This window comes from Leptosomus discolor, chromosome 4 (assembly GCF_034619465.1).
Source record: "Leptosomus discolor isolate bLepDis1 chromosome 4, bLepDis1.hap2, whole genome shotgun sequence".
Lineage (NCBI taxonomy): Eukaryota > Metazoa > Chordata > Aves > Leptosomiformes > Leptosomidae > Leptosomus > Leptosomus discolor.
The window spans coordinates 5890351-5904795 of NC_141394.1; the positions used below are offsets into that span (position 1 = coordinate 5890351).

The window sequence follows — 14445 nt, forward strand, 5'->3', positions numbered from 1 at the left end:
TGAGGTGGTCCCGGGAAAAGGCAGATGCCTTCAGGGCAGAGATGCAGCCAAAGAAGCTGCCTTAGAGGGAGGAGGGAATGATCCTTGGTGTCAACATCAGCTCCGAGGCCAAACCTTCCTATTCAGAAACCTCTAAAAACAATTTCTGACTTCCCTGATTTACAGATACTGAAGTATCGCGGAAGAAGAGCCTCAAGCACTGGTGCAGAGCACTACTTCAGAAAGGCCTGGAAATGAAGGTCGAACTTGAACCCAAATATTTCTAGAAAGCTGAGGCGTTGTCTGACCTACACTATTAGCAGAATAAAAGCTAACTGCACAGATATTGCTCCTCTAACGCACTTTGTTTTTCACATTAAACTTCACTTACACGTGAGAGAAGGAAATCGTAATTCACCCTCATAAATTATCTTCCATCTTCTCTCACACGAAACAGTGGGAAGTAATCGCCCTATTTTGCTATCTTGATATCTATCTTTAAAGGTACTCATTAAGATAAATGTACATCCAGCAGGTGAATAGAGATAACTGGTCATAAGTGATGACAGGCAAAAAGATATAAATATCTGATCTGAAAAAAGGCCAAGTTGGAAGCCAGATGCATACTGAACTATCCACTTTACTTGCTGTTTATTCAGCTCATGTCAGGATGATTCAACGCATCTTTACACGCAACTCTCTATTCATACAGCATCTTCTAGTCACAAACCCAAGCATTTTCCATTTCTTTTTCTAAACAAAGGGTAGAACAGTGGAATGGGAACTTGCCATTCAACAGCGGAAACTATTTGTAAAGCTGGGAAGCTGGAGACACTAGGAAGAAAAGGCTTTAATGAAACTGGCCACTGTGCGTGCCAACTGTCAAGACTTTTTATATATTCTTCCAAGGAACACTGACTGAGGCTTTTTCTGTATTTACTCTTTACATCCCAGTTATGATAATTCTTTGAATGATGCAAAAGAACAAAATTCATGAGAAATGCCATATTAGAAACAGGCAGGCTTTTTTATCCCTGCAAGTAGTCTGTAGCTGCACTCAATGACCCATTAACTTATTTTTGGTTCTGTAGAGAGCCAGCACCAGGACATTTGCGACTCATTATCAGCTAGGCACAAAAATTCACTACTAGAGCCTCAGCTGATCCAGATCCAAAGGAAATCCCCATATGCTTGGAATTGCTGAAATACAAGCACTACAGTTGTTGCCTAGTAAGAAGACAGTTTCCATACACAACAGCGGATATGTTTATATTTATGTTTTTGGAGGCTTGTAACTCAGCCAGAGGCAGAGCAATTTTCCCAGGGCAGCAGAGTCATATCACTGACATCTGGGTAAAAACATAGTACTGTTTCAAGTCACTGCTCCAAAGCATGGAGGCAGCAGAGCTGCGACAGTTTTCCAGACCAACATTTAAGCCTGTGATCGTTGTTAATATTGCTTTTTTTCATTATGAGATCCCACATTCTGAGGCAAAAAGATGCACTACACGGAACAGCTTGGGTCACTACGCAGCTTCCATTCATTCGTTCCCAGAGCACAGTTTGTCCCGGGCTGTGCAGGAGGAAAGCTCTTGCGGGTTTGACTTTGGTGTCCGCCACTGACACAGCTTCCCTGAAGGAGCCTGGAGGCTAGCCCAGACCCTGCTGCTGCGTATGGCAAGGTCTGACCCCATCCCTTGGACCTGGAGCACTCACAGCGGTGCCCTCACCAGCCAGAGGTTACTAGTAGGCAATATAGCATTTTACAACATACCAGCATTTAAGTGATAGCTAAATGAGCAAAAGTCTTGCCTGGGAGCATATCCAATGACCAGTCGGTTGAGAAGAGCCCTAGAGCGTTACAGGAATCACACAAATACTCCACAGTCACCCTCTTTTTTGGACCAAGACAATAGTTTAGTTTATTTCCCTGCCCTTGTAAACAGCACACAGGAAGATGGGGGAGCTGAGGCAAGCACATCACATTTTCCACTCTGCTATGGAAAAAGTAGAAGGTGACTGTGTAATTAAAGATGGTGCGATAATGCATACATTAGGACTGGCTACAGTAAGGTGGAAATTTTAATTCTGGTATTTCATACCTTTTAAGAGCTTGAATTGGCAACCTTAATAACATTCTTTGCATTTTTGAAGCAATATAATTACTTTCAATTAATCAAAATGAGGAAAGAATGAAATATCCTTTCACGAGACACTGACAGGAACAATATTCAGAGAGCAGAGTGGTGACCACCAATGTACCAATGCTTATTGTAACTGCCAGGCAGCAACATCTGAGAAAGTTTCTCCTTCTACCTAGGACAGGAAATAATTGTCTGATGTCCATTGTCAGAAGCTGACTAACTAATACCAATAAGCTATAACAGTAAATGCTGCTGTGAGGTCTTGATCATATGGAATAGGAAAATACGAGCTCCACAGTGACCAGTGACCCCCCTTGCAATTCCCCTCCACTGTCTCATAACTCTCTCTCTCCTCCCTCCATCTGAGGCTCTCAGTCACAAGCCTAAATGCAAAAGATCCCCAGAGATGTGGGGACTGTCTGGGCAGTCTAGGGGCACTTGTCCCCACCTCCCTCCACTCCTCCTGGCAGCACATCCTTAATGAGGCCACCCATGATCGTACTAAGGCTCACTCTGGAAGTGGACCTTCCCCTGACAACATCCCTCTGATGCAGAACTTGAAGGGAAGAAAGTCCCAGATTGCACTCTGTTTTCTGGGCAGAAGCACAGTAATCTCTCAAACATTTCCTTTCGTAATTCCCCCCACCACTCTGAGAAGACTCCAGGGATCATATCCGGATGATACTCGATTTCAATTTTAAAAACACAGTTTTGTGCTCCAACTCATTGGCTATTACCATTCAGAAAGTTTTACCTCTGCTCCTGAGTACTTCTGTGTGCGCTGAATGAGCTCCGCTAAGCAGACTTCATCACTGACTGGCATGGACCGAAAATGAAGTTTGAAGATCTCTCCGCGAGTGGCTGCATCTGGCAACGGCACGTAGATAATTCGGTCTATTCGTCCTGGTCTCAGCAAGGCCTGCAACAAAAGCGTCACAGGAAAAGTTATAGCACGTGACACAACACATCAAGAAAATAAAAACCACCACTCAATTAAAAACAATAACATCACCAAATAACCAACAATCTCAGCAAAAGCAAGAAGCTGCACAAGAACAGTCAAGCTATGTGCAAGAAGGGTTATTCTCCTAGGCTAGAATGGATCAGCTGCTGAAAAGACAGTAAGGCTACTCAGCTTGAGAAATATCAGTTTATGGAAAAAAGGAATCATAAAGGAACCATAGTCATTGTCTTAAAATAATAATTTTAGGCTTGTTGCAAGGTGTGCTGGAATGTTAGGACTTGGCAGAAGGACAGGTGGCAATAGACACATCCCAAATTCAGATCTTCAATCAAGACAACAAGCGGAGAAAAAAGATTTCTGAAGTGAGGCTTACATTCTGGATTCATGTTGCTTTATCCCAAACTATTAGGGCTGCACATGCTTACAGAAGAGCAGATTACTCTGGCAGTGTTTTTATGCAAAGTAAGGCAACAATAGACAGAGGCCAGTGATGCTCAGCTTCAAAAAGGGAGAGAAAAAAACCATAAACTTGCAAAAGCACTGTAGTTAATACATTTTAGCATCAGCTTTGAACTGAATTCTCCTGTGCTACAAGACAACTGAAAATTCAACAGACAAATACAGTTAGTTACAAGCTAAGCCCCAACTTTGCCGTTTCATACACATATATTGGTCCTTGCACTTTGGTTTCCCAGGGTTACTCAGATTATATATACACTGGGAGATGGGAGGGCGACAGAGTAAACTCTGGGCAGCAATGACAGACAACGTCAGCGGGGACAACGGCTGCGAAGGGCAGCGTGGAGGGTTCAGACTTGACAGGAGGAAAAAATCCCTGGAAGAGAAGGGCAGCCTTGGGGCAGGTCACTGGGGAGGCTGCGGAAACTCTGTCCCGAGGGGTTTTGTGGCTCAGCCAGACGAAGCCAAGCTCTCCCCAGTCAGGTGCTGGTGATAGTCCTGCGCTGTGCAGGAGGGGGACCGCAGGGCCTCTGGAAGCTCCCTCCAATCCACGTTTCTGTGCCTCTCTGCTTTCTGGACAGGGTCAAAAAGTAAACGTTATCTATATATAAAACAACTATATCCGACACGCAGAAGCAGCCAAGCTGTTAAATTTCTGAGAAGAGAGGAAGCTCATTTCTCTGTATTTCTAAAAATCTCCAAGATTTTTGAAATCCACCTACAGTAGAAAAGCAAAACCCGTCCCAGCCTTTCTTAACATTTGAAATTAAAAAAAAAACACCCCAAAAAAACCCCCGGTGCACAGCAAATGCACATAAATAGTATTTAAACTATTTTTTAAAAACTGAACAATGTTTATAAGATTCAGCATGTAACCTAAATTGTTTTTATGTTATGGTTCTCCCTTGGGCAGAGTAGTTTGAGTTCCAGATGACTAGAGATATTGCATGGCTGTCCTGGGCTGTCAGCCAATAAGTCTTTTCCCAGCCCGATCATGTCAGTGAAAGTCATGCTGAAAAAATAGTAGGAAAGAGCTTTCCTTCCTGCACAGCATTGATCAAGTTAACACCCTTCCTAGAGTTTCTTTAAAAAGACTGTTGTGGTGCTTCAGAGTGGAAAAATGTATCCTGAATGTTAAGAGATGTCTTGTTATTTTTAAAACAGAACATGAAAACGCTCAGCAGAAAGCGCACGGCACTGCGGTGTGCTGCATGGAGCTATGTAAGGATATAGCAAGGCTGTACTGGGAAGATTAAAGGTCCGTATCCAGCCCAGTACCCTGTCCCTGGCAGCAGCCAACACTGGATCCCTACAGAAGAGAGTGAGAAGCAAGCCATACACTGACATTTCCTCAGCAGGCTGTGCTACTTTCCACAGCACTCTTGATATATTCACCAAAGAGCTCAACTCACTGATGATAACTCCACCGGTGTGTAATTCGGTGTCTAAATCACATGTGTATCAGGATATTGCCATTTTTTGCCAACACACTTGAAAGAGAAATTTGCATGTTTCAAGACTAGGCTTGGAGGGAGAGGAATTATACTGCAATTGTGTTCTGCATGCTTTTAAGGAAATGCCCATAGCTACTTCTATTATTTAGAAGAAACAAGAAACGTTCACACGAGTACGGTGGTGCGCCTCTTTTAAATCAAGGCAGGTTTAATCAGGACGCCTAGATAATTAGAACATTTTCTAGAGCCAGCTTAGCTTCACACTGATGAATGACCACGGCTGCTGTGCAAGTGGGACAGGAAAAAAAATCTTGATGCCAATCAGCTGGGAGCAAGCACTCCCTTGTGTTGTATCGGCTTTCAGTTCTGAGATACAGCCTTCTAACATGACGGAGCACCCACGCTCGCAAAGCACAACTGCAGAGGTAAAAGAGTGAATAGATTTTTTTTTTTTTTTTTTTCTCAGTTACTAAAACTTTTTATTTCCTCCAGTTTGTCCCAAATGCTTTGTGTTTTATATATAGTCATAGTTGGAGGCCCAAGTTTTAAACACGCTATCACTACTTTTTGCTACAATCAGGCCCAGGGACCTTATCCAAGACAGCCAGATGTGCTGGGAACGGTACAAAAAAAGCACAAGTCAGTCTCTGCAGCGCTTGCTGCTTAAATAGACATAGACAAAAAGGAGAGGGGAGAAAATATTCTGTAACCTCATTTGAGCAAAGAGTCAAATTCCTTCCAGCCCCTGCAGAGAAAAGCAGATTGAACTGAGAGCTGGTCTCCACCAGCCCTCCTGACAGTCAGCCACACGGGAAACGTGGTGACCCTGGGCATAGCCCAACTGCTCCTCGCTCTGCTGTCACCACCCTTGTCCCTTTGGCAAGCTGCCGGCCCCCTCCCCTCTAAACTCCTGAGGAACTAAAAGTAGAGGGAGAGAGTGAGGAAGGGGCCTGCCTTGACCCATCCTCCGTGACTGGAGGGCAAATCCCTGGTGAGAGGCCGTAGGTGGGCTGCAGAGCTGCTCTGCTGCTCGCTGCTCTGAAAGCAATGGGAGAGCAACAGCACGTTGCTCTCTCAGGCTCCTGGTCTCTGCATATTTCTCATGGAGATACTTTTCCTTTTTGGCCAAAATAATTCAGGATTTCAGAACTGAGCTGCACATAGAGGTCAGCAATAAGGGAACAAGATGGACCTCTTGATGTTGTTGCACACTGAAGTTTCCTCTGGAGGAAAATGAGCTCTTTCTGGGCTGCTTAGAGAAGCCTGCTGTGGCGTTTGATGTGGACGCCTGCAGCAGCAGTGTCAGCTTTAACACCAAGGCCCAGGTCACGCTTACTTCTGCTGCTGGCAGCAGTGCTGAGTTTGACGGCTGCTGGCATCACCTTTTTCCTCAACGCCGCTTTCTTTACAGACCCAGGAGCTATTTCTCTTCTCAGGGGGGTGTTGCGTGATGCAGGCTTCCCCACGGGAAGGGTTTTGGAGGTGGTTGCTCCAAGCGTGCCATGACTTTCGCAGGCCATTCCAGAAGATGGAGCTTCAGTATTGCGATTTTCACTTTGAAAACCACGAGGAGAGCGATAAGGACACCCAGGTCACCTCCGGACCAGCCCCGCTGCCCGCGGGGTGCATTGGGATCTGACACTGACCCGTTGGTGAGGCGGGAGGTGAAGCTGTCTGGGACTGATCCTTGCTGCCGAGCTGGAGGAGGAGGAGGAGGAGGAGGAATTCAGCAGGAGAAGGCGGTGGCTTGGCTGAGCAGGAGGAAAGGCAGGTGGGGGAGGGTGAAGAGTTGAAGCCGGGCTGCAGGTTCAGGCAGATACGAGCTGCCGGGAGTACAAAATTAACCGCTCGCGGCTGGGAGATGCAAAACTGATTTGAGGCTAGGAGCACACAGAAGGTGGGAAGTTGATGGGGCCAAAATTAATTGATGTGTGTGCAGAGCTACATAATTCACTGATGTTGAGATGTGAGGGTTGCATAATTTATGTAGGCCAGGAAGGGCACAAAATTAAGTAATTGGGGTTTTGGTAGAAACCAGAATACTTCATACCACTAAGCAATTCTTTTGCAAGTTTATGTATTTTTTTTCTGTTGTTGCCACAACAGCTACAAAAGGGGTCTAAGTGCACATGCACTGAAAGGTTACTAGTGGTACACAAATACAATATTCTTCAGGGGAGTGCTAGGAAAGTGGGATAATCGCCAGGTGATACATAATCTCATCAATAGCAAACACATATTTTACTCAAGAAGAAACTGCTCCCCTTTCAAAAAGAAATGTTTAAATACTTTGGTAATTAAAATAGCCTATTATTTCAAAATATATCACTGGAAAAGATAGCTTGTTCAAAAATGTGTATTTTGTGTCCAATTATGAAGATAATTATTACAGGAAAGAAAACTTAAATAGGTAAAGCCAGCAAAATATTTGTGGTTCCTGTTAAGAATGGACTAGAATTAACCTTAGGGCTTTGCTAATTTTCTTCCTTCTCTTTTCATTTTCCTTTTTTTTTTTTTTTTTTTTTAAAGCATCCACCTTTAGTTAGCTTTTTCAAAGGACACTTGGCCATTTCAAGAACTACCCTGTCAAACAATGCAGAATTATAACACTGACGGAAGCATACCCAGGTGATGAGCTTTCTGCTGGATAGAAAAAATAGCTTTCCTACTGACATACTTCTATAGCCATGCCTAACTCATCAAAATCATTCTTAATCAGATCTTAAAACACAACATCATACATAAACAGTGCAAGACGGTAACCTGACATTAAGGGGGGGGGGGAAGTAATTCCCCCCAAAAATGTGGCAAACTGACAAAATTCTCATTACCAAAATGTAACTCGCATAGCAAAACATAGCTGCACAGTAAACGGCGTATTGAGGTGCGTAAGAGAAAGCAAGTAGGTTCAGCAGGTAACGAAGTTCATCTGGAGAATCAATGTTACTGCATGTTCTCTGCTGCAATCAATCTCCACAAGTAGGAACAGATTTTTATACTAAATTTAAGACACTGCCTTTCAAGTAAATACGTTTCTTTTAATGCAGAACCTAAAAAATGCAACTAAAAGTTTAATCCTGCCTTTGGAGTCCATTGGGATTAGTCTACAGATGAAAGTGAGAGGACTGGAAATAACAGAACAATCGGTTTCATTTGTAACTAAATCCTTCCAACTTAAATTAACAATCGCTATTTATGCGTTGTGGTCCCTGCTTACATGGACTCCCGAATATGAGAGGTACTCTGTAGTTGGACCTGATGCTCTTAAAGGTCTTTTCCAACCGAAATGATTCTATGATTCTGTTCTATTTTGTAATCTAATTTCATAATGTGTTTTGTTTTTGTTCAAGTATTTGAACATATCTAAAGCATTTTAAAGTCAGTCACAGTCTCCCTGTAGTCCGTGCAAGCAAAAACTGTTTGTGAGATCCTTTCAGTGGTTTTGCTCCCCTGTCAGGACAGATGTGTTGCAAGCGTGGAAAGCAAAAAGTAAAAGATCGGCTGAGGAAGCGAATCTGCTAGCAACAATGAAAGGGCTTTCTTGTGCCATCACATTTATCTCTTGCAGGGGTGAGGTCAGCTCCCCTAAAGGTGCTTCTCCTACGCTTTTGAGGCTCACCTCGGTGCCTGCTATTTTCTTTCTCACTCTGTGCCAGAGCAGGTCATGCTCCCAAACCAACAGACCAGGAAGCACCTGGCATTTTAGGATCTTTGAAAGTTTCAAGCATGGGAAGCTCATCCATCCTGTTTGCTAGACAGGCTACTGCAGGCTTTTTGCAACCATGGATTAATTACTAAAATTAGAAGGTAGTGAGGGGTCACTATTAAGGGCTTAAAAACCACAGTCCAGCGGAGAGCTAAATTTTATTGTTCCACAAGGTTTTTTATCCCCCCTCCATCTGGCATGAGCTGCTTCAGGAGGCAACCTCAAATTCCTCTGTTTCAGGTGACACGCTTATTTTCTGTGTCACAAGGCTGGAGTCTTGTAATTACAGGCTCCTGAATCAAGCGATACTGCTTGTTTTTTTCCTTGCCAAGAGCCCCTTTCCCCACACTCTTCCTCCTCACCACCTTCTTCCTTCTGTGCCAACGTCTGTCACCACCAGCAGCACGTGCCAACACCTCTAACCAGCTCCCCTCTTTGATGACTTGTTTGCTGGTCACCACCCTTGTACTTCTCCCAAGATTTGTGCAGATTACTCTCTGTTGCCGTTACACAACATTTACGATTCCTCTCAGGGTGGAGCAGTTTGCTTCTTTAACCTACAGTATACCCACTACTTCAAAAAAAAATGCATTTGCAAACAGAATTTTATTAGACACTGCTGGAAACTCGCTCCTACAAAATGTTGCAGTCTCCCATTATCAGTCCCTACGCAAAGACTTCACCTTCCACACAGATTTCTAAAAGCCAGGCTGTACAACCCTTCCATCATGTCAGTCTTGCTCAAGACCTGGAGCATTGTGCAAGCTGACAAGAAAAGACATGATAGGTTTGACAGCAGGTGTTCAGGAAGAATGCGCACTGTCGAGTGGCAGCGAGCACAGCGGGAACGTTTTACTTAGGCATTAACCAGAAGAACTAATTAAAGGCAGAGAACAAACACGTGATTTGATACGCCGACAAACAGTAAAGCAACTTCAACAGGGAGACAGTTTATGTCATCCGAGTCCAAACCAAGATGAAGCGATACAGAGAGTTAACCGTCCGAGAAATAAGAATGCAATCTGTCCTCCACTGCTAAGCAGTCAAACGCCCCTGCTTGCACAGGATTCGTCTACTCGCTTTGCTTATCCTCCAGGTTTACTATCGTTAGTTAATCCTTTTCCTTCAACCACCGATTTTTACCCATTTCCAGGTCGTCTCATCAACAGAGGGAAACTTTTCCGTCTAATTCAATGTATCTTCTGGAATTGCTGTCTTTGCCAGCTACCAACAGGAACTAACACTTCAGCTGTCACTACAGATCAGTCTCTTAGTCATCACAGCAAAACACAGTTTACACTACAGTTCCAGTATGCAGAAAAATAACAAATTCATCTTTCCTTATAAAATGAAACCTGGGGAAAGAACTGCCTTAACTCAACAGAAACCATTGGCGTGACTTGCTTGAATGATGTACACCACCTCTGCATGTTTCACAGCAAATCAGTCATCTCCACTAATGGTGGTGATTTTAAACAGATATGAGCGTTACTTAAATAAGTAAGTTATAAATAGGCAGCGCTAAAAGTACTTCAAGAAAGCAAAAACTTCCAGAGTGGATGTGAAAGCATATCGAGCCTCCACATGGCCAAAGCATTCGGAGCTGCTTTTGATTTTGTTTTCTTTCCCTGACGCCTGCTGTCAGGCATGGATGAGGTCCCACTGTGGGCTGAGTCCCTAACCACCACCACCACCACTGTGCTACCACCACACGGTGCCCACCGCATGGCCAGCACCCAGCGGTGCTGCCCGCGGTCCGGCATGTGCACCACAGCCCTCGCCTTGCTGCCAAACCGCGGGGTTTCGGGGTGATCCAGGCTGGAGGGTAGCTGTGTCTCTGCCTTTGGGGATATGGCACCAAACAGGTAGCACCAACAATTATTCAAGTCCCTTATCTTGCCTATACAGCTCAGGGAAGAGGCTGCTGTGCCCTCCTGCCTCTTCCTAAGCTCGCATCCCACGGTCCCTCCTGCACCACAGGCTGCCCTCCTGTGCCAGACGGCAGCCAATGGTGATGTGTGGAGAAGGGGCAGCAGAGAAGAGGGATGGGTGGTGGGGTTACCGCCTCTCTGCTGCCTAAAGAAACTGTTTGTGGATGCAGAAGGAGAAAAACTGTAAGAAGCCAGGTTTGCAATTCCAAACCTGCACAAAGCTGGATGCAGAAAAATATTCCCATCTTTTTAATCGGAGTAACATCATTGTCCCAGCTGGCGTACATCACAGTCCTGCCGCTGACAGAGTTCGATTAATATAACCAATTCAAGGGGAATTGTGGAGAAAGAAGACTTGAGGAGACTTGTTTTGTTGCAGCAATGAGACCATGTAAAGACAACTGTGAGGAACAATGTGCTCCTTGGCCCATGCAGACAACACCAGAGCACGTTTTTATGTGGTTTTGTTCAGAGAGGATTAAAATATCTCAAGAAACTGAGTTTCAATCACTTCTCTTGGCAGAAACATCTGCAGGCAGATACTCCACAGCTGCATAACCATTATCTCCATGCTTTTTTCCCCTGATATTTCAAACAGTTAAATTGGCCAGTTGGCACAAATCACTACAGTGCTCATTGGGAGCCAAGCTTTGCCCAGGCCTCCATCTATAAAAGTCTAGACCTGTCAGTAACACTGCACATTTTCAATGCAGTAAAAGCAGTGCAAATCCAAGCAACCCTACTGATACAATTCCAGACACTCCAGTTTGGCACCACAGAAATTCAGCTCCAAATCAAGCCTCTTACACGTACTCAAAGACACGGAGGCATTGACAGGGAATCAGGCTCTCCTCCCCTCTGCTTTGTGAATAGGGTCTCAGAAAAAAAACGAAGCAATTCAGCAGCTTCTCTACAATCTGTCTCTACTTTCAGGACACTCAAACACACATCTTTGAGGCACAAAGACCTTCCTTTCTCTGCTCGTTCAGGCTGCAGCTGCGCCGTCCTCTCCTTGTGCCCGTGCTGAGTGGCAGAGTCTCAGCCCAGGGCTGCGGCACTGGCTTCCTTTGCAAGGGGGATTTCAAACACAAGTTCTTGTTCTCTCCCCATATCCCATCTGAGCACGTGGACAAAGGATGTTTCCCATTTTTGGCTGTTTTCCTGCCATTTTATTAAGGAGCAGAAGCAATCCAGACCTTTGCCACTTGCTGGGTCTCACAGAGAGGTTTTGATGTGATTTGATCCTTCAAAGGCTATGCAGCTCTTCCTCCCCCATTTCCAATAAAGTGATTTTTAGTAAAGCTAAAATTAACTGAAGGAAAAAAAAAAAATCTATCATCAGCTAATAAACAACGTAACACACCCTCTTCAGTGTGTGTTTACATAAGAGAGTCCTCCATGCTCCTGTCTAAGAGGTGCGAAACCTCAGGAATGTCAGGTTTTTTTTTTCTTTTCCTTTTTTTTTTTGGGGGGGGGGAGGGGGGGGCAGGCGGGAGCAGAGTTTAATAAAAGAACCCCTTTAGAAAAGATAACAATTACATGTAATGGAACCTGGAACCAGACTCTTTTGGCAATTAATCACCCAGGAGCCGTTGCAATCCTGCAGGCTGTTTCTGACAGATTTTGAGAGCTTTACAGGAATCACTGGGATAAGATGTGCCTGGGCTGGCTTCTGACAGGGACCGATCATGTACAAAGTGGATTGTTGGTTTTGTTGGTTTGTGGGTTGTTGTTTTTTGTTGGGTTTTTGTTTTGTTTTGTTTTTTTTTTAGTTTGTGTATTCATACACACACATACATCTCCACACGCATAGACGTGTGCCCCCATATAGATATTTCTATAGAAGTCTTTCTTTACATATATGGAGCAACTGCAGAACCCATTTATTAGCCCAGAGGCAAAAAAGAAAGAAAAAAGAAAAAAAAAAAAGAAAAAAAAAGAAAAAAAGCCTTTTCTTCCTCTCAGCAAAGTAGAGCTATCCATCACTTAACAGAGATACTTCCTGTTTTCAAGCAGTTGGGAAGGCATGATTTCCAACCCAAATACTTAGCTTGGCAAACTAGTCCTGTGTTGACAGATGCTTTTATAACCACTTCATTCCACCTGAAGTTTCAGTATAAAAGGAGGTGGGTTTTGTTGGGTTTGTTTGTTTTTGTTTTGTTTTGTTTTTTTCCAAGGGAGGCGAAAAGGAAAGCATAAAGGAGAGGAAAGAGAAGGAAAAGGAAGGAAAACACCACAATTATAACAGCTGGATGACAGAGGTTAGCATAGCTCTGACAGATGTTACCATGTAACCTCAAAATGACATGTTAGAGAAAAAAAAAACAAACCACCAAACCTGTTCCTTGTAGGAAAGAGGATTTTGAACTCCGGCCAAATTGTTACAATTCTCTTCAGAAGCTTTTGAATGCTGTAACAATGATCTACCACATAATACAGTATTTTCCATATATAAGCTATGCCTTTATATTATCATTGCTCTGACTGATTGAATTACCAGCCCGGGATGAGATTCCTTCCAGAGAGACAACTTAGCCTCAAATGACAAAAATCCACAGCAGGTCAGCTCCATCAGGACCTGCCTTGTAACAGTTTTTCATCTCCTACGTTCTGTTTTCACAGGATTCATTAACAAGGCATGCTCACACTTCGAGACCAAATACTTCAGTGTGTGACAAACAGCAATAAAATTGTGCTGCACGCAAGAAGATGTATTTGTAAAGCTGCATGATCCATTTTACATCACCTTTTGTCATATCAGTTCCTGTATTGCTTACACCTGGTTACTTCAGTGTCTACCCTACCACAAAAATCTTGATGACTTTACCTGGCTTGTGACCAAACTTTACAGACCTGTCTAACGAACTACAGACGCACAAAGTGTGAAAGAAATGTTCATGGAACAACCAGGGATGTGAAACAAGCTGCTTCTAAAGAAAGAAGGGATCGGCAAAGCGGTAGGCAACATCAAGGAAAGAACTCAGAAATAGTTTCAAAAGGACATCAATGACTTTCTGTCGTTACAGCCAACACTGGCAGAAAAAAAATAGTCTCTGGTTTTCATTATTTGAAAGATCTTATTTGGTTACCATAGTTCTGGAAGACCATTTGAAGCAACGAAGTAGATAGTGGTCACAATAACTGTAAGGTAAAGTCATTCAACTCAGAGAGAGAATAAAGGCACAGTATAAGAAATATCATTCATTTGTCCTTGAAACTGGAAACCAAGGTGGTCTCACCTTTTAAAAAAATCTGTCCTGAGTCTTGTATTCCAAAAAGCCAGGCAGTGAAACAAACAAACCCTGGTTTAAACCCCTCTCTTTGGGACGTACAGCCCTCCTACCCCTTTGTAACTAACAGGTACAGGGTACAATGCAGTTGCCGATACCATTTGAGACCAGCTAAGGTATCTCTGATATCTCCCTGAGGCTGGCAGGTATCACCAATGAGGATTTCTCCCTCCCGAGGGGACAGCTGCTGGCCAGCAGGAGCCTGCTGAGCAGAACAAATAGGACGGATACCTCTGTTCACACCACCGAATCCCAACCATACTTTTGATATAGGAACAACCAGAAGACACGCTATAGGTTTTTAACTTACTACCTGGCAGTCTAGATGCCTGAACACCAATGAAGCCCTCTCCCTCTTTCCAAAAATACACTCTTAATAATTTCCTTAGTTATAAATGAGGAGAAAAAAAGGAACAGATAAGTATACACAGTAGGAAAGAAGCCTCTAACCAGCATGCGCGAAGTGATGCGTGCGCAGCGAAGCACCCCTAGATGCAGGACATCTAGCAGCAGACACA

General features: G+C 43.9%; 1 protein-coding gene across 2 annotated transcripts in view; it reads right to left on the reverse strand.

The window, feature by feature from the left end:
- The window catches only part of AFG2A (AAA ATPase AFG2A), a 202632-nt gene that overhangs the window by 36248 nt on the left and 151939 nt on the right, over positions 1–14445 (reverse strand). The window contains exon 15 of one of the 2 annotated variants that reach the window (XM_086463673.1): positions 2878–3042. In XM_086463673.1, the coding sequence (XP_086319799.1) occupies positions 2878–3042 (165 nt within the window). Of the gene's footprint in view, positions 1–2877; positions 3043–14445 lie in introns of those variants that run through there. The other variant, XM_086463674.1, reaches the window with a different exon arrangement.